At 41.2% G+C, this 21,656-nt stretch overlaps 1 protein-coding gene across 1 annotated transcript in view; it reads right to left on the bottom strand.

Moving 5' to 3' along the window:
* Positions 1 to 4,495: 4,495 nt before the first annotated feature.
* tmem104 (transmembrane protein 104) overlaps positions 4,496 to 21,656 on the bottom strand; it is a 65,434-nt gene continuing 48,273 nt past the window's right edge. Inside the window, exons 9-10 of the mRNA XM_028600423.1 lie at positions 17,530 to 17,623; positions 4,496 to 5,827 (exon numbers count right to left, since the gene is read on the bottom strand). Coding sequence (XP_028456224.1) covers positions 5,064 to 5,827; positions 17,530 to 17,623 — 858 coding nt within the window. The 3' untranslated portion in view covers positions 4,496 to 5,063. The remainder of the gene's footprint in view (positions 5,828 to 17,529; positions 17,624 to 21,656) is intronic.

A 21,656-nucleotide genomic window follows, 5' to 3' on the forward strand; every position in this document is an offset into this window, starting at 1 on the left:
ATGAGGCGTTGAAGCTTTCCAGCAAAGTGGTTCGCAAAAGGGTTAATTTTTCGAGGCTTTATTTGCTTTATTTGCTAACGATACCACCTGTTGGTCAAAGAGTGTAAATACAGATCACCCATGTGATCTTTGACAGAGACAGTTTTTGACTGAATTATGCACCAGTAAAGAATAAAAAATAATTTTCCACGTAATACATTTATATGAATATTTGTGTATTTTCTTGAGAAATGCGTCTGTCAAACGTGTGTAAATCAATCCTTTTGGTCATAATATAATAGCAGGAGGGGCAATATTAGTAGGCTATTCTAAAACTGGAAGGTGGCAATGGTTTAACCAGGCAGAGGGCAGTGAATGTGCTCGTGTAGATCATGGATGTATAATAAAACCGTATAGATTGGAACCTCCTCATAAACCAATCATGTGGTATGGACAGGCAGCGAAGCTTCGGATGTCATCAATGACATCATTTGTCCAAAATGATACAAGCCTCGATACGAACTTCACGGATAACTTCCGGGATTTCTCGACACGCGCTTCGAAGCCTCGGCACAGAATGGAACATTACTAAGTTACACATCAATCTCCTCCTTTTCAAATTACCATAATCAAGTTCCCATCATTTTGGGGTTTCTATGGCTGAGGAGATAATCAAGGCCTGGGCCACTTTGATGCTGCCGCATCGCCCGCAGGACTTGTGCTATTGGCTTCCTCCCGGGTAACGTAACCGTGTTCATGTTCTGACACCGTTCGCAGCTATTGGCCATATCTGGACACATCCGGTCTGACACAGTTTCCTGTCTTCTGAGGTGCTTTTCCTGAGTGATCGCCCTCGAAGTGCAAATAGAATTAATTTACATCTAAGAATCTACGTGTGAATTTTCATGTATGTACGTGGACATTTACATGTCTAATTACTGTGGACACAGTTCCATTACTTCCCCTTCTAGAGCCCGACTTTTTTCCATATCTGCTCTTGAGACCAAGGCAATGGTACAACATAAGAACAACAAGGGCTCTTTGGCTTCTGAAATTAATCGGCCATCATCATCTCCCGCTAGAGCAGGGTTTCTCTTTAACATTACTATCAAAATCAGTAATGTCATACCTTGGTGGGACTGACTAAGATTCGAGGAAGGGAAGCAAGTGAAGGAGGGTGGGATGTTCACCCTCTATCAGTCCTGTCTCGTTGTCTGTCGCTCTTTCCTAGGCTCCACATCTCTCCTGGTTTGCATTTGCCTTTTTTCGCTGCTTCACTCATCCATAAACTCCATTCACTACTGATACCATTACTCACCACACCTCATGTTTGAAACCTAACCAGGAACAATAGACCCAGACCAAAAGTACACTGTATGTGGGCAGGGGTGTCCCCAAACATTTGGCCATATAGTATGGCAATGTAATTACATAGTAAAGGAAATATTAAGTTCATAAATGAGCTTATAAATACTTAAAATAAGTTTACCCTTCCACATAAGTAATTCCGATTTGCAGATAACTGGACTTGTTAAACGGATTTAAACCCTTTAGTTCCATTGTGTCTAGCAGAGTCTTGCGTCCAAATTCTCCACACTGAAGCCAGTGACTCTTATAAATGATGGGCATGAGGACAAAAACTACAAAAGACCCAGGTTGTGAGAAAACCCAATTTTCCTTAAGTAATTGAGGTTCAGATAAATAAAAAGCCTTTATTTTCTTTGTAAGATAAAAATTAAACAGGGCATCAATTAAAGCGGGAAACATCCATATTAATGACATAATCACAGGCTGGCCAAATTATTGTAAACAAATACAAGAAACAAAGAAAAAATTTGAAAATACTGTAAACTCAAGCGCAACAACAACGAAAAGTACAAAAGTATTTTGGGGACACAGTGATTGTCAGTTTGATGAAATGGCTTACATGCATGTTTGTCTGGCAAGCTGAGAAAAAACAGCAGTCGAGAAGTTTAGGGCAAACAATGAAAGCCCACAAAAAAGGCACAATTCACAACTCCAAACAAGAGTCATCAGAACCACATTTCACATATTCAATATCGTCAACATCTTATTTGTGCCGAAGCACCAACACACACATAGGGCCCTATTTTAAAGATCTAAGCGCACAATGTAAAGCGCCTGGCGCAGGTGTGTTCAGGGCGTGTCCAAATCCACTTTTGCTAGTTTGACGGCGGAAAAGAGGGTCCGTATGCCGGGTTCAAAAGGGTTGTAATTAGGGTCTTCGTTAATTCATAGGTGTGTTTTGGGCGTAACATGCAATAAACCAATCAGAGTGTCATCTCCCATTCCCTTTAAAAGCCAGCCGCGTTTGTACCTTGGCACATTGCTGTTATGATGGCGGATTTGCACCGTAATATTTTTATTTGTAATCTTTTTATTTGTAATTTTTTTTTGTGTGCTGCTGTGCTTCCCTGTGTGTGTGTGTAACAAGCATAGTGTGCGCGCACTGTGCACAAGCCTAGGTGCATTTTACTAATTCACTGTTAAATAACAATGAAATGCAGCGCCATTGACTTTAGACCAGGTTTTTGTTGGTTAATGGCGCGATCACTTTCCGCTGCCTCAAGACAGCAATACGCCAAGAATTCACCTGAACACAATTGCGTCGGGGCTTTGCGCTGCGCCGGGTGCAAGATAGGGCCCATACAGTCATATCTTTGTCTCGAGAATTATCAATCTATGAAAGTTTAAGTGTTTGTACTTTTCATTCAAATGTTCCACTTCAGGTTAAGAGGAGAAAAAAGACCTGTAACATCAGAAAGCAAACGGCACAAAAGTGGGAACGTAAACAAATGACATACAAGATTAAAGTTTTATGGATCTGTGCATGCAGGTACTGTTACAGACTCCACCCAGACAAAAGCTGACAGGTACAGACAGAAGCTCTGCATTGTTTTGTAATAAGCTGTGAGAACCGGTCGAGTCCATATTTGGTCCAGCTGACTCAGCTGCAGTTTGGTGAAGACAGAGGTGGCATGGTGACAGTAAAGCCCACAACACCTCGACAACCTTCAATGGTGCTACAAAAATGCTACAATGCATGAGAAGAAATCTTACAGTTGCAGCACGTTACCTTTCAATTTAAACTGCTTTAAAGCAGTTGATGAAAAAGCTGCACAGCCTATCTAACCGCTCCACAAGCCACTGTACACCATAATACTGGCTTGCATTTTAATGGGACACAACTGTAGTGACATTTCGCACCAAATGTGAATGAATCAATGAACCACAATAAACCTAAAGATCCAATTTGTGATAAGAGCTTAAATGTAGCCATTTTAAAAAGGGACAAAAAGGGAAGAAATGCTTTCCAAGCAGAGCTGGACAACGGTCATGATGAATATTGACCACATTTGACCTGAGGAAAAAGATGACTGCATTATGGGATATGTAGTGTCCAGTGTTTTTGGAGTTTTGAGTCTGAATGTTTCAGCCTCAGCTGCTTTACTTTTGACCATTCTTTTTAAAATGTGTCTCTTATGGACAGCCTACTCTGAAGAACTCCAATGCTAAAAGTTCCCTCAATGAGAAAATGTGTTTGCATCTTGATGTAAAATATTTGTTTTGGTTATGATTATTTTGGTTATGAGGTTGTGTCAACTATCAAATTCTGCTCATAAATGCTGTTTCACCATATAACCATTAAGACAAAGAAAGACAAACATTTTCACCATATCACAACATTTCATACCACAATTCCAGATCGTATCTAGGTTAAATATGATATTTCTTTTGTGTGAACAACAGAGAACAAGGTGTGTGGATGTAAGGTCATATTTCCTGCCACCGGTAGGGGTGCTAATTTATTAAACGCCCATATGGGTTGTTTTAGAGGGTAGGAATACAATAAACCTATATCGTCATATGGTTGGGCTGACTTGTTGAACAGTGGGTAGTGTGAAGCTCTGTCGTCACATTTGGCCCACTACCCTTCCCTTTTGGCTACTTTTCCCATAGCTCCAGCTGAAGCACTGTAAATCACTATTATCCTGTGGTGTTGGGTTTTTGGATAGATACAGCATGAGGCTGACAGAGTCATGAATGGGTGTTGAGCAGTAAAAGACGGGAGACATGTCCTGTGCGTGAACTACAGGCGTGAGCGCCTGGTGATAAACCGAGATGGAGCTCCTTCTGGAGGCCTATCTATCAGTGGATCCGTCACTGAAGGAGCTTCATTGTTCACAAAAGGACGAGGAGATTGGAGGCAGCGGCGGCTGAGGAATGGCTACACGTCAAGCCGTGAAAGAATGATCAAGCCTGATTCGTTCGTTTGTCTTCGTCTGTTGGTTTCTGTTCCAATTTCATTATCAACCTGTGTAGACGCCAAGCAGTTTAGCAACGGAACATGAGAATCAATGTGACAGGCTCTTTTCCTTTTCACTGCTCTGCTCTTGCTTCATTATCAACCTGTGTAGACGCCAAGCAGTTTAGCAACGGAACATGAGAATCAATGTGACAGGCTCTTTTCCTTTTCACTGCTCTGCTCTTTCAATTGTTTTAATATATCTTTATTGGAACATTCTGCCCTGATGGTCCGGAGGATAGAGGACGTCGAACAACGTCTGACAGCCCCTGCCCCAAAACTTTCCAGCTTCAGAAATGAGACTTGTTTCCGATAAGGTTTGTAACTTTCCGGAACTGAGAAGCAATTTTGTACGACTCTTCTTATGACCTAGTTTCAAGCCCACTGAACTTTTAAGATATATATTTTTGTAAAGTCCTTGTGCAAACCTCAAACTATCAGGTGTTTGGTGACAAAACATCCTTTTAATAAATGACCATTTTCAATTCCCTTTGTGGTCATGCACTGTTCCAGCTTTTGTTGATGGAACAAAAACACTTGACATTTGGTCCCTTTTAAGAAATTTCATAAATTACTCTTAATTACATTTAATATATGCAACAAAAGTCCCATAAAAGGGACACCGTCCAACCAGCAGCAAGTAAGGCCTCTTGTACAGGAACAAAGAGACTGGCCAGACAGATATGATATTTTTTTTCTTTTTTTTTTTTTTTTTTTTTTTTTTTTTTTTTTAGGAAGTTCTTGGAACAGTGAGTTCTCATGTCTTGGTGTCAGTCAGGATGATGTTGGCTGTGACGAATATGAGGCAGGAGCCGGCCCAAGCCAAAACAAACCACACCCAAAAGGCGTGGCGGAAGGGAGACCGGTGCTTGTTGATGGCATCCCTGCCCACCACAGGCTCCAGATGGCGTCGAGATAAATACACAAGGCAGGCTGGGACAATGTACTGGATCCCTGTGCCAGCATAGGATCCTGTAATGCCCACCAGGGACTCCAAGTTGTGGGTGCAGAAGGCCACCACGATTGGGGGCACCAGGGTAATGAGGGGAAACACAACACGGTCCACCACCCATGGGTAGGTGCCTCCGTCCCGGTGGAACAGGGTCTTCCAGTTGTTGCGAAGTGTGACGGCGATGATGGGGAAGTTGGTGCTGATGGTGAAAACTGGGAACAGGCCCAGGAAGTAGCGCAGGAATGGAATATCTAACACGTTGCAGTTGTCCGTGAAGTTCAGGGTGTACATGTCGTGCAGCAGCGAGCTGTCGAAGCAGAAGATGGCGGTGAATGAGAGGAGCACGTAGAAACCCAGGATCAGGGTATAGTCCGCCAACACCAGGGTGCCCACACGTTTCTTGTCAGAGATAGGCGTCACCAGCGAGGGCAGGGAGTGTTGACACATGAAGGAGTAGACGCACACCCCAAACAGGTTGGGCACCCCAGAGAAGGAGGCGACTGGTGGGCGGCCCTCGCCGGTGCCTTTGCCAATGCGGATAAGAGCCAAGATGATCATCATGGTGAAAGCTGTGAAAAGAACAGAGGAGATGGAATTAAGAACACTGTAAAAGTAAATTCATTGCAAAGAAGAAAACAATCCTACTGTTGACTGAGAGAGTATAGACCCAATCACAATGTTTGTTTACAATAACTTCTGGGTATTAAATGCCTGCAGTTACAATTTAACGGCGCTGAGCAAACTGGAACAAGGAACAACTGGGTACACTCATCTCATTCATCTAAAATGCATGTTCGATGCTTTCATATATTTGAACACTTTCACTAACATTAGGTTGGAGACCTACAGTGATTTACCTGTTGGGCCTAAAGAAAATGACACCACCCAAACTAGCAGTTACTCCGAGCGGAGGTGAGATGTCGCTGTTCGCTGTTTGTTTTTTTCAGGCTATAACATTTTTTGTCACATACAGTAAACATCTCACTATCTGCTAGCTGCCTGTCCCCTGAACACAATGTAAAAAAACGGCAACAAAAACAAACTGCGCCAACCTGCACCACAAAACGTAAACAGTGTTCCTGCGTTCCAGCCAATAACCGACAAAAAGGATTTTGGGGTGGGGGTTGGGGGTTGGGGGTTAGTGCGCGGAAGCACGGAAGGGAGGGGGAGGGGACGGGTTGAGGAGGAGGGAGGGGCAAGCTAGCCTCAGTTTTGTTTGACAATACTTTGAACGTCAACAAGAAGTGACATCACCCAATATCGCTTAGAGCACCTTTAACTATGTATCTTTCAACAGTAAAGTAACGGCTGAAAATGACAACAGAAATAAACAAATTTGCTGATTTCACATACCTCCGTCATATAAATCAACTGCCTGGTAGTGATATTTGTGTTAGCGAGACATGACATCATGGCAATGTGGTCTATACTTCAACATGTGCGTGGGTTTATACCATCTTCGTGTTTTGCTGCTTTCCATGAACTGCATCATTACGTTCTTGTCCAATGCCAAACTCTACCCTCCATGCATGCAAAAAAGGCAGAGCCTAGCTGCAGTGTAACTATGAGAGGTAACAGTTCTGGGTCAGCTTGGGGCCAAACCCCAAAATGATCCTTTTATTCAGCCCCTCCCTAATCCAAACACATTTAATCCTCTCTTCCAATAACTCATGCATTCCAAAATGTCCTCTTTATTATTCTACCACTGGGAAACAAAGACATACACCCTTGAATGACAGCAACGTCTCTATTGTTTTTCAAAAAGACATCAATGTTGACAAGGTGCAATAGTTCAGGATGCAGTGGCCTTGTATAGTATTTACTGTAGTTTATCCTGCAACAATTTTATCTGCAGCATTTTTTAAACACTCACATACATAACGGCAAAGTAATTGTGATAACTTACAATTGGGCGACTGATGAGAATGAACGTGTGGGGAGCATTTCCCCCCTTGGCTTATCACTGCTTCGTACATCATCTGACACTGCCCAAACAACCTTCAACAGATGTCACTTTGCCCATGTCTTGTACTGTAAAGCAATATCCATGTTCTAATAACGTTATCTAGAAATGTTATCGCTGCCTGAGGGCCAACACAGAGAGAATGCAGAAAAGTATTCCTCCTCAAGGTATCCGGATACTGAATGAGGACTGTAGCAGGAGCACAAGGATGTTGGAAACACCTTATGCACTTTAGACATTTCTTCTTCTTCTTCTTTTCTTTTTCTATTTATTTCCTCATTATTTACACATTGCACAGCCATGGAGACAGTGGACAAAGAATTTCACTACATATACTCAAATAAATTTGAATTGAATTGATATAGTCTACCAATCTTTTCCATCAATCAAGGAGATTTACCACAAAACTGGAACTGGTTGCATCAGTTGTAATGCTGCTTGTTTTTTCTTAAATCTCTGGTAGTTTAGGACCTGTTGACATAACACTCGCCTTATCAATTTACTACTTTGATTCAAATCCAGGTTAAAAAAAATCTTGTTTTGTAAACAGTTTTTGATTAAATGTTTTGCATCATTATCCACCATGCACGTACATTCTGAAGATCTTCATACTAAGTGTTTACATTTTGATTTTAACTATTTTATCTTTGATTTCTTGTTAAATGGTTTATATCCTTAAAAAGGATTTCGGATTGCCTTTGTGCTCGAAATGTGGTCCAAAACTTAATTTGGCGTACCTATATTTCTTTATTTCTCTCAGACTACTCTCACATGGGCGCACACTAAAAGCCCGGGTCTGCCTGTTAAAAGAAAGTATTTCCTTGCCGCTTTTGCACCAAATGCTTGCTCTTGGCGGGAATTGTTGGATCTCTGTTAATTATATATACAGTGTGGTCTAGACCTACTCTATCTGTAAAGTGTCCTGAGATCAATTTTGTTAGGATTTGACAATATAAATAAAATTTAATTCAACCTGGTTTATACTACATTACAATGTGGCATCAATACTGACATGGAAAATTAAATCTACTGCTTTAGAAAGGGAAGGTAATGTGAATAAAGTTCATTCTCCCAGTGTAGAAGTGCCCTCCAGCTGTTTGTCCCAGAAACATGAAGCGTAAAAATAAAAACTCTGGAACATTTCATGGCCTGACATAAAGTCATTGGAGCTAGGTGAAGATAGAGAAGCACCCCCCTATGTGTCTTCACCTCCTGCTGCCGCATCGCATCTCCAATCAATTTCTGGAGATGCCTCTCTGGCAACTAGCATGAGCGAAGCTAAAAAGGAGACCTCTGCGCGTGGCATACAGTCCTGTTCCCGGCTGACACTCATGTGGCCCAGTAAGCCATCTCACCTCCACACACATTCAATCAGCCCTGTGACACCAGGAGTTAGTCATAGCCCTGCGATGGCCAGGAGCCAGCTCCTCAACTTTCATCATCAAGCTGTCCTTTAAACACAGGGTGACATTTAGAAGGTACCAGAAAATGACTCTATAGCATATGCTTTTTTTTATACACTCTGGGAGACTGGATGTGATGCATAACAGAGAGCGAGAGAGCGAGAGATCCCTCTGCCTTTGATGGATGATGGAGAAAATAATGGCACAGAATGGAGGTTTGGTATTAGATGTAGGCTGTGGTGCATATTTCTGTTGTTGGCTAAACAAAAGAGGACAAAGAAGAAGATATTTAACCAGGTTTCTTTTTTTTATCATTATTTTGGTAAAATAATTATTATGAAGAGGGAGAAGGTGGTCAAAATCAGCTTTTATTTGTCCAAAAAGAAAAAGGAAGAGCGGATGCAGATTCTAAATGAAAATTAAATTATGCAGGTCGTGAACATCAGTCATTGTTTTTTTTAAATAAAAAAAAAAAAAAAAAAAAGGGACATGAATGAAGGAGAGGGGATCTTGGAGCCAGTAAAAGCGTCACAACCCACAACAGAGGAATAGATCCTGAATTTGAACAAACACAGTTACAATCCTCAGCCTTGTTTAACACTTGCCATACACTTATATCAGAGTAAAGATTTAAGTGCTCTAAAGTGTTCGATATTTAATGCATCTTTGGCTCACAGCCAATGTAATCTTTGGCTCCGGGGGAAAGCTCTGCGAGTCGCATTCCTCCCCACTCCGACGTCAACCCTCCTTATACAGAGAGGTCAAATAGCTGGGCAACAGACCAGCCTTCAATGACACAGACACACGGCTGTAGTGCTGGAAATAACGATTATTAATCTGCCAATTTCTCCAAAACCATGATGATGTAGTTTGCGTGCTTTGTCGGACCAAAAGTCCAAAACCTAAAGATATACAGTTTACTGTAAACAAATAAAAAATAAATGAAAAAATGACACCAAAGAGCAGCAAATTCTCACATTTGAGAAGCTGAAACTGACTGAAATGATGAATCCATTAATAAAATAGTCCAATTGTTGCAGCTCTTCACAGATGTGTGAGAAAAGTCACACAAGATATAGGCCATGAAACAGTCTCCAATTGTCGGCTATGTTTCTGCATTACTCTCTTCTTTCTCCCAGAAAACATCTTTAATGTGTGAAAGAACCATCACTACAATTCATCTGTCTGCTCCTTCTGCTTCCTTTGTCTTCTTTCACCACCAAACTCTGGTCTGTCCTCTGAGCACAGCCATCTGTCTGCCTGCTGTACACAACGGAGAAAAAAGGACAGGAGGACAAGAGAATGGGAGCTTTCCTCCTGTTTGACACCATCACTTGCAGGCTGTACAGAAAGGAAACAGGCATGGGGCTTTTAATTAAGAGTGCCTCAGGGTGGTTTGGGCACTACTACATTATCTTAAGCACCTTTTTGCAAGTTCAGCCAAAATTATGATGCTGCAATAGAGCCTGTGAGAAAGGACAGCTCGGCAGGTCGTACTGGTAAGCCCCCAGTTCAATGTAAATGATGGGTTAATAACTACTGTAAATGATATTCAGAATCCCTCCAAATTTCTAAATCTAAAAGCGTAACATTTCTTTTTTTCCTGCCCACATTTCACTTTATGGTAATTAGCGGCAGTGGACTCATTAATCTTACTTAAGACACAGGAACTAACCCCTTATTTTTCAAAGAAATTGAAAGTCAATCAGATGGTAGAGAGGAGCTGAACACTAAGAACAAAGCCTCTAGAATAAAGCTTTTCATAATGTGCTCATTTGTCACCGACTCTCCGTTGCATCACGCAACACGAGGTGGGCAAATCACGTCCGCCTGTGACAATTTTATTGCACTCATTGCACCTATAGTAGCTATGAATCTCAATGCTGAAGCACTGTGCAGCCATGAAATGAGAGCATATTGGCTTTGACCACCTTGACTGCTTTTGAAGGACCAAGGAAAAATAATCTAGTACTTTATTATTTATTTAGCAAATTTAGTATGGTCTCCCAGGTCACTAAATAGATGTAAGCCATATTCAAATAAATTACTTAGCGACTATCACAAATGGAAACCAGTAACACATACAAAGGAAACAGTGACAGTGACAATCTGTTTTGATCTAAACTTGTCATCTCTTCTCACAGCCAGTATTGCCCGCGCCTTGCTTTACGGTCTTATTATGTATTGACAAGATGAAAAAGACCCTTTGAAAGATGACATTGACTCCCTGATGAAGTCTCATCTCACACATTTCTATGTCACCCATTACAAGCCAGCAGCAACACCCACAGACCATCCAATGGGATGAGCCATTTCTATATATGCAAATTACTGTACATGCACTATAAAAACGCTACAATAGGAAATGAGTAAACTGAGCAGGTGTCCAACAGCCACATATCACGTCCACACAACTAGTGCATGTCCATCTTGCAGCCTGTGATTTATATTACCTAGATGGGAATGGCAATGTCCTTGTGAGGAATGTTTCAACTTAACAACCCTCCAGAGAAGGCTCTTACAGCTGTATTCTTACTGGTAACACACAAAAAAAGAAAAAGAAATGCTGTTAATCCAAGGCTGTCAGACACTCAATGCTCCAAGGAGCCATTGTCTGCGTGTGGAGAAGGATTCTTCAGAAGAAGAGATGGGATTCTTGGACTCAACTAATGAGGAGAAAATGGTAGAGAGAAAGGTGAGAGGTGATCAATCTCATGTGCGACAGAGCAAGAGAGAGCTGCAGGTTGGCGAGTCTCGCTCCTCGGAGAGAACGATTTGGACACTTAAACGTGAGCAATTCATTGATGATAGTGAGAAGGTCAGGGACTTCTCTAAATGTTTGAGAGCTATGGCACTGCTGCAGTTTAAACACTGAGGAAACACATTGTACTGTAACGCAATGCAAGGTTTTGGTACTAGGGATCGACCGATACGGTTTTTTCAAGGCCGATACAGATTATTAGTAGTTAACGAAACCGATGACAGATATTTGGAACCGATATGCATATACAGTCAAAATGAAAATCTTTAAGTCGAAATTAAGATTTTGGAATGTTAAAAACTCCAACACAAAACTTGTTTAAATGCAGAACTTAATAATAACAATAAATTAGAAATTTTCAACATAATACACAGTAAAAGATAGTCAGATAGTGTTGTAGGCGGGACATTAAGTCAGACTCCGTGGTGAGTGAAACCGAAGCAGAGGGACAGACACAGAGTTGTAGCGGAGCCAAAGTAGCGCACTTTTTAATTAACTATTGTTATCAGGCAAATAAAACGCTGACACAGATTATCTGCAAACTGCCAAAAGACGGGCCGATAATCGGTCTATCCCTATCTGGTACTAGTGCACTACTGTTTCTCTTCTTGTTTGTCAATTTAAAAACATCTCCTCCTCTAGAGCACAGCAATCAACTTAGTATTAATAAAGAGAGACACTCCTTGCGCGCTCTTGGATAAGCTTTTAGCTAATTAGTAGCCCTGGCTCTTTGCCCAGTTCTCACCAGGGTTTCAGGGGTTCTTGCTGTGTTAGAGCTCGATCACTTGAAACCCTTTAGGACCGGAGTTGGCGGGCTGCTGCCGCAGAGTTTGGTGGGCGACTGGCTGATAAGTGGCTGCCTTGCCTCGTAACAACTTGTGTGATCTCAGATAGGACTATCAGCAAACACAGCACAGAGCAGCACAGCAGTGGGCTTACTGTTTAGCACTCCATACTGCAGCTCTGGTTCACAGGGATGAGGCAGCCAAACTTCATGACACTAACAGCTTCATGAAAACATCAATTAGTCCACTCACTTAGCCGCAGCGCTGAGAAATTGTACATTACCCACAGATAAAAAGTTTCTTTATGAATTATAGTTATCTAGTTAAAAGAGGTAATAAACAATTATCTGCTGGTGCGTACTGATGGAGAGATTTAAATGTCAGAATACAAACATACAGAATTAGTTTAACTTTAAAGCAATGTCTTATTCTAGGTTCAAACTCTCAAATATCTCGTGCTGGCACAATTAGTCAATTGATGGAAAATGAATGGACAAAAAGTCTGATAACTGATTCATGGTTAATCATTTACAGGGTTTCCCACAGCACTTTGCAGCTAAGGTGGCTGCCTAAGCAACACACGCCTGCCGCCTTAACTACGTCGTCAAAAAAAATAAAAAAAAATGTATATAAGCGATATCCGCCGTTTTACTCTGTCCTGTTTTCTCCCTTTCATTCCAAACCACACAGTTGACAACCTGCAGGTGGAGGCGGTGAAGACAGGCTCGGACATACACACCATGGGCTGCTGTGGACTTGTCAGTCTGCCATCTACTATAGCTAATCCACGGTCTATGGATAAGTACCTCATACAACCCCACTTCAAAATATCCGAACTAGCCCTTTAAGCAACCGATAACAAAATGACTGAATTCCTTCCTTTTAAACCTCTCTTGCCTTGGAATGAAGGCACCTTTGAGGTAAACAAGGCACTGAGGTCACCGACCATAATTAAAAGCTTAGTCACTGATAGAGCCAATTGATCATGTTCTGCAACTAAAGCAGGAATCCACCAAACATTCCCCTAATCACCTCATCTCAGCAGGAAGTCAAACTTGTAATCACGCACAGAAACATTAATACTAAGCAGCGATGGAGGACAGGGGCACTAAGAAAAAAAACTGGAAGTCAGATGAGAGTGGCCGTGATCATGTTGTTATTTAGTTACACTCAAAAATATGCTTTAGTCCTTGGCTGACAACAGTAATCTCATAGAAAGACAACAAAAAGGACGGTGTTATCCAACCTGAAGGGGTTTTCTTCCCTCTTAAAGCTATAGGCCCTCATTTATCAACCCAACATAGAAACCGGCGCAGAAATCATCTTACAACAGACTTCACGTGTGATTCGTGAAACGTTCGTATCACACCAATCAGAGTACATTGATAAATGCAGCGGATGGAAACGATTGTAATTTAAATATCACGCCCCAATATATTGTCGGTTTTGAGGCCTCGCCCCTACAATTTACGACATGGTGAGACGTAATCCGGCTAAGAAGTGGTACTTTTCAGATGTGGAGTCTAAAACCCTGATATCTCAGGTTCATTTGCACTAATGAGATTGGATCGTAGCCTCCGCTCACGTCCATATTGATGAATGCCGAGCTTTGCGTGGAAATGCCCGTACGCCGGTTTTACGCTCGTTTTCTGTCATATATGTCCGTTTTGTAAATGAAGGCCACAGTGCGTAGTTTCTGTCGCCCCCATGAGGAATTCAAAGTAATGACAACAACACTGTCGGGGCATCCACATGACACAAGCCTTCCGCGCGCACAGCCCCCACCCCTCCCCCACTACGCAGCTGCTAGCAGCCAAGGAGGACACGGAGGACTAAAAAAAGCTTTGTAGCAACTCATTTGGCAATGGCTTGAATGTAACGGACGTTTATTAATATCAAAAAGTTACGCACTAAAGCTTTAATGTAATTGTTCAGGACCTCTGAACTGTGGTTCTGCTGTACGGTTCATTAAGACCTGCTTATATTTCACTGTCCCCCTGTGAGCTGCATGCTATGGACAAACTGAACTTTCCACTTAACCAGCCTCAATCAGTCTACCTGACCTTCAAAAACAATATCTGCCTCCCTCATCCATTCAAAATGGCACTGGGCAGCTGTGATTTCCCTGCAGGCAGTTTCTTAGCTCCTGTTGTAGTAAACTAAGAGCATTTGATTGATGGTGAGTCCTATGGATCACTGAAGCAATGACTCTTTAACTTTGTTATTTTGTCTTGCTGCAGAGGAGGACAATGATGCCGTTTTACTACGTTTCACATAAATATTGAGTTCAGGTTGATAACTCTGAAGATGCAACATTTATTTCACCATTACATTTTTGTGTGTTCTCAAATATAATCTTTAAGAGTTTATATTTATAAGTATAAACCATGCCTTTTAGTTTTTTTTAAAAGCTATAAATGTAGATACAGGCACATCTTTTAAGTACAGTAGCTATAAAAAAATAAATAAAAAATCCATCCCCCTTGGAAGTTTTATTGTTTTACAAAACTGATTTAATGGGGCTTTTATAACACTGATCAATAAAAAAAAGACTATTTAACATCTAAGAGAAAGTGTTAAAAAAAGCCACATTAAATCTATTTTAATCCAATGTTGCAAGCTCTTATAAAGCGCGGAAAAGATGCTTCAAAAGAAAGGTAAATGTAAACTAAGCCAGTGGTAGGATGAGTGTTTCATCAAGAAACACCAGACAAAAATCTTTAGCTTTCCTCCGATATAAATGTGACAGCTGCTGATGGGAAGCACAGATCTATATGCCACTGACTCAAGAGTTAATATAGACAGTAGGGGAGAGCAGCAATCAGTTGAAAAAACTACGACCCAGAGAGAGGATATGAGAGGACGGGGAAGCCCGTCTACAAACCAATCAATTCTAAGTATCTGGAGACGCAGCTCACGTATGTGATGACGGTAGGACGTAGTTTTGTCACGTATCGATCTTTAGTGCACTTGCATAACTACAGTGTGAAACCAAGACTTACTGGATCAAATGTATACAATGTAACAAAAACATGAACCTTGGTCTGGATTTTTAGGTGTGAAAACGCCTTGAGTTTCATTTTGAACATGACAGAACACGTATGAAGCATCATTTTCCATGCAGTTGGTAAACAACGGATCATTGGTGTCTCAGATACTTGAGGTGAAACCCTCGGGTGTCCTTTAGATGTTGAAAATGGCAGAATGGTTGAATGCATAATTCCCTCTAGTTTTGTCAAAAATGTAGTGTAAACAAACAAAATGCGTACAGATGGCCTGAACCCAAACGCTGCCCTTTTGCACCACTTTCCGTTTTAATTTAGGAACTATTAAGTGGCACGGCGGGGGGAAAAGAAATGACTGCAGTCAGGAGCTCTGGGTTGTAGGTGTCACACTGACCCAGGCTAATGGCTACGCCATTGAAAATCCCAGCATGCTACAGGAAGCACAGCAGCAGGCAGCCACACCATCACTCATGTTTGGTGTACAAAACAGGGCTCACTGGACAAGAAGGTGACTACAGTTGAGCGGCAACGGTCTTGACAAGGCCAGAGCCGAAGGGCAGGAGGTAGAGCCCCGACACACCAGCCAGCTGCTAAGCCTGACATCCGGCACGACACGTCCCCTTGCAGGGCAGCACAGGTGACTGCAGGTGTATCCAGGAAGCAGTGAGTAATGGTCAGGATAAGAGGTGGGGTCTTATGTCTAGAGTGTTTAAGATAAAACAGACCCAGGCACAAACAAATAACCAGTTAGCAGTTTCCTCATTCTGAGAACAGCGGTTGTGATCAGCTTAAATTCACAAGTCACGTCACAACTGCCGTATTCAGTAAAAAAGCTAACTAAAAATCTTTTACAGACAGCTCAAGCCTGCAGGGGATGAGGCAGATTTAGAGTGGTGGTTTACATCGTTCTAAGCGGCAAAAAACACACCTGTAAACACACCTTTGACTGCCAATCATCTGATCTAAAGACACAGTTCGTGATCCACATGTAAACAGGGGAGTACTGTAGGATACTAAACTGTGTTACAGTGCTTTTGCTTTCTACATCACACCACCTTGTAGTTGTTCAAAAACACACATACATACATATATCTATCTGAAAAGAAGAGAATGTCTTCTACAGAATATTATGTTCTCAAGTAGCAGCTCTTTCAAAAAACACTCCTAACTCAAACTGTTTTTACACATGAACTCAAAACAAAGAAAAGTTTCAAGATTAGTGTTACCGACTCAATATCCAACCAAATCTTTTTCCTTCTGTTCTGCGAGTTATGGCGTTGAATAATGGCCAGAAAAGTGTTTTGGCAGAATATTATGATGTCACAGTGAAGTTGACCTTTGACATATTGGGTATTACATGTCATCACTCCATCTTTTTCTCATATTAGACATTTGTGTAAAATTCTGTCATATATAGCGTATACAGTCTTAAATTATGGCCCAAAATGTGTTCATCCTGGAGTCCAAGTGAAGTGAGTGTTTGCTAAAATCTGAAGACATTTCCTCTGGGCATCATTAGCATGTCAAATCTCAGCTCAACACTGAGATTAATCTAGACCCTAAAATGGTTTTCTTTGGCTTTTGTCAAAACTGAAATTCATTGTGATTTTCTTTACGCTTTTAAAATCAAATCACATCAAATTCTATTGGCTGTCCTTTTCTTCGGGTTATCGCTCAAACACATAGACACTAGACACACACTGGTGCCATTTTGAATCCTTGGCCAGTGTTGTAAAGAGCGCTGCAAAAGCGACAAAACCAGGCAAATACATAACATGCCATGGGAGTGTGAAGACAGAAGAGGAAGTGAGTAAGGTGCAGCTAAATAACCCCTGTGTTACTTAACCAGCCAGTCAGTGGACAGTATGTGGATGCTGCTGCGTTTGTGTGTCGTTTATGCAAGCTAGCACGCAGCAGTGCGGGGGTGGCGGGAGCGCCATGATTCAGTGGTGTTGTGATTTTAACAGCGGGCCCAGGACGGGTGGTTTATTTTCGCCCGTCGCGCTGTGAGTGACGGTCCAATCAAGCTTGGGACGGGCTGTCAAACCTGTCGGGCTGAGGAATGAGAGGAGATAGGAATCAAAGACACAGAGCAGGACCAAACCATGATGGACAGACCTGAGCACAGCAGCTACACAGGCGAGGGCAGTGAGGGAGGAATGAAAGAAACAGGGGGAGACACAGAGAAAATGGAAATATGTGTTGGTAGAAAAGTGGGAGGCAGAAAGAAGCCGCTGGAAGAAACCAGTGAAAAGCAAAGAAAAATCCCATGTTTAAAGAAGTCAAAATCTTCTAAATGTAAACTGACTAATCAGTGGTAGTGAGGACATATTGCAGGATTAGTTTAGTCTTACCAATCCAGCGCATGAGTGAGGTGAGAATCTGCAGATATTTGGTCTTTTGGGCGTTGAAGAAGGTGAAAGGTCCCAACATGAGAGTGAAGACGCCCTGCAGGACAGACAGTAAGAGTTGATTACTATCACTGTTGAATAAGAACACATTCTCACCTGCTCAAGGTAAGGCCAACAAACAAACACAAACCGAAAACATCTTAAAATCACTCTTAAATTATCACAAAAATGGATGACAGGAACCAAACTATCCAATAACAAAGGCAGTAAGGTTGAGAAGCTATAACAGTAAAATGTCACCCAGATGCCATAAAGCAGAAAGAGCTTGTCAGTTTGATTTACAGGGGTATACATATTATGAACATCTGTACAGCCCTGCCTTTGACATACTTCTAATTTTTAATCAAATGTTTCTCAGACTGTCTGAGACAGGAATCCTTTACTTGCTTTGCCTGGGGGCCACTTTTGCCAAATGAGAGAAGACCAGTGATCAGTTACTAAACAAACATAAATCATGTTTATCCGATATAATGTACACACACAGTAGTAAAAAGCCCATAACACATTTTTGTTTGAAATTCTTCTTCTGTCGGGGTGATCGGGGGATCTTTATCGGACACATTCTTTAAATAAACAAGCTCTATCCCACTTTTGGTGTGTTTGCTTAACAAATGTTCATTTTAGCTTGCAGCTCTGTTTCGAATACCCTGCCATGTAATTTTGAAACGCCAGTAGAGACACATCTGCTGTCAAAATCCCATCATCCCTCTCAAAGATAGGTGAACAGATGAACAGAACAGGTGGACCAATCCATAGTCTTTTTTCAAATCTTCTCAGGCCACAACTCTGATTGCCTATCAGATACTTTTCTTTATCAAGAGCTGCAATCAGAGGCAGTGGCTCAGCTACTGTAGCTCCAATTCCATCAGTTCCCTTCACTCCCCCTCCTGGTCTGACACCCTCGGGTCTGACTGCACACTTTGAGTGGCATGTGATCTCAGGGGCAGTCACTTGTGTGCCATTTCATCTGAGGAGCAGCCTGCAGGGGTTTAAACAAAGACCTAATCCATCCATCCGCACACACGCACAAAATTTGCGATAAAGAAATATCGCAAATATATCAAAATGAAAAAAAGCTGTGCAGCATTTCAAATACAGCGGGCGGAGTGTGCAAAGAAATTGACTAAGGAGTGTGCAGTATAAAGAATATAAGATAACGTGCAGTAAGGATATGCCTTGATGTAATGCATCAAGTTAGAGACATGTAGGTCAAAAAGACAACACTCTATATCTTAGGTTTTGGGTTTTCCGGAGTGACTTCCCAAATGCTGGGAAAAATCTTTTAACACTGCAAAAAATATTTTCAGCAATTCTGAAAAACAAGCATAACGTTTGAGAAGCCTTTGCGGCACAGTTAATCATCAATCCAAACCTGAATGTCAGGGTCACAGGAATAGATATCACGTCTAGAAAATAAACCTTTTATTCAACCAAGCCTAAACTCACAGGATGTTATTCTCTTTTTTTTTTTTTTTAGGGCTATGGTTAAATGTATGGCTGGGCAATATGGCCAACAACTTCTATCCCAATAAAGATAATGCCATATCTCGATAATGATATGTAATAAATCATGATATAGCATGTTTTCTGGTAATTCAATAAATAAATAATAAATAAATAGTCTATATGAAATAACCAGATGGTAAAGCCTATTTTGTATACTCCTGTGTGAATGAAATACCTGACAATTGAAAACCCTTTCATTTTATTAAAAACTTTAGTACAAAATGAACATAATGTGGATCAGTACATAAAGCGCCGTCCAAATGATGTAAATATTCCCATAACGCAATTATTTTGGTCAATATTGAAGTCATGATTATTTAACACGATTAGTAATCGACTTTTGGAAAGATGTTGCATTTATTGGACTCAAAAAACAGTTAAAACAATAGTGAAAACACCTCGAACTGTGAAATTTCTCTTAATACTGTTCCCAGTTGAACTTTTTTTTTTTTATTCAGAACACAAAATGTAATGTGTGAAATCATTGTTTTTCTCGATTACATTGTTTTTGCGATCGTTTGATTAAAAACCAAACAATTTGATTGATTGCACAGCCCTACAATATACATCGTCATATTGCCCAGTGCTACTTTAAATCTGTCCCTTGGTAAACCTACAGTAAGTCAGGAGTCGCACGGTTTTGTAAACGTGCCCATGTAATCCGTGCCCTCGGATTTCTAATCTGTGCGCACGGTTTTGCAATCTGTGCGTACAAATGTGTAAACGTGCCCACGTAAACGCGCACAAATGTTTAACATTCCAGAGAAGAAGACGGCACGGGTAGCCTACTTTCAGCAGCGTCTGCATCCGACAAGTAAGTTATATTTATCTTGATTTAAGGCTAGATTTAATGCTATATTATGTATTGCATTGTTCATTTTACTGCTTTCTTATCGTAACGTTGCATGTATTGAGCTTTTCACTCACTCCAAAACCGTTCAGTTAGCTAGCTAGGCTGGCGTTCTGTGAGCACCAAAGTAACTGCTGCTGTTACAGATAGTGAGGAGGTCTGGGAGGATGGGTGGTTTTGTTGCCTTAAAGGAACACGCCAACTTATTGGGAATTTAGCTTATTCACCGTAACCCCTGATACATACCCTTCTCATCTCCATGCGTGCTGTAAGACTGTCTGACAGCTCCAGCGGCATCAGGCCAGCACAGAACCTGCAGGTGACTGGTTCCAGCAATCCTACTGCTCCGAATAAGTGACAAAATAACGCCAACATGTTCCTATTTACATGTTGTGATTTATAGAGTCACAGCTTGTACAGAAACCAACGTAACATGAGACACAGCCGTCTTCTAACTGTAACGACTGACTGACTGACTGACTGACTGACTTAATTATAATATCCTGGAGTATATAGAAGTAATGAATTTACAAACAGAATACCTCTAAATGCAGATGCAATAAAGATATGAACTTCAGGGTCTATGCAGTGAAGTCCACTGTATTTGGACTAATCTGTGCAATTTAAATACAGACTAATAAACATTTTAAAAAATGTGCACATTTTGTAAACCAGTATATTGTCCGTGGGAGCACCAAGAAATAAAAGCAGGTTACTGATACTCTTTTAAGAAAGGGAAGCCTCTTGGTCTGGTAGGTGTGACAGAACTTTCTGAAGGCCAGAAAAGAATTCAAGAACAACAAGAGATATACAAGTACAAACTAAATGTATTTATTAAGTAAAAATTGTTGCTGCATTTGAAAATCTACTTAAAACTCCACCCTCTCTACCCTACTTGTGTTGATCTCACTAAATTCAGGATTGTTAGACCCTGTAGCTTTTATCAGCATATGTTTTGATCAGCGTATGTTTTGCTCAGTGTGTGTGTGTGTGTGCGTATGCGTGTGTGTGTGATGATCTACATCAGTCATTGGGGTGTCTGGAGACTGTGTCCGCTCTAATCTCCTAAGGCCACAAGAGCCCACCAATGTTGTGCCTTGTGTAGCTCACATAATGCATTTCAGTAAGTAAGGACTTGGTTAGACTACTTTTGAAATGCCTCTGCTACTACCTATCAATGTTTAATATTGTAGTCCGTTCTTCTCTCAGGGAAAGGTAGAGGTCAATGGCTATGTATGCATCCACAGGAACATGGAGGTTGTTTTGGGCCATTAGGTAGGTGCAGAGGGTGAACACATCTTCATCACAAGCAATGTCACTGCGGTGGATGCAGTCAGAATCACACCTGATGCAATTTCCCTCAGACACCTGGCAAAGATAGTCCTCTGTGTTATATAGTTCTGGGATAGCATACATGGCATCAGGCCGACCATGGGGAACATGTTCGTTCCTTGATGGACGAATCAGGTGGCTGTTCCAGGTCTCCTTGGTTGAATCCAAATCATCCTGCAAAGGTGAGTAGTAGAGTAGAAATGATAAAATCATATTGATTCAATTAATCATGATTACTAGGGAAAAACAATAAATACCCTGTAAAACCTGGAAATATTTCAATTTGAAGGCTTGATTGACATATATATTCCTAGATGAATGCAACCAGAAGAAAAGCCAGTAAGATCACACTTTAAATAAACACTATAAATAAAATCTTACG

Source organism: Perca flavescens, chromosome 15 (assembly GCF_004354835.1).
Source record: "Perca flavescens isolate YP-PL-M2 chromosome 15, PFLA_1.0, whole genome shotgun sequence".
Taxonomy (NCBI): Eukaryota; Metazoa; Chordata; class Actinopteri; order Perciformes; family Percidae; genus Perca; species Perca flavescens.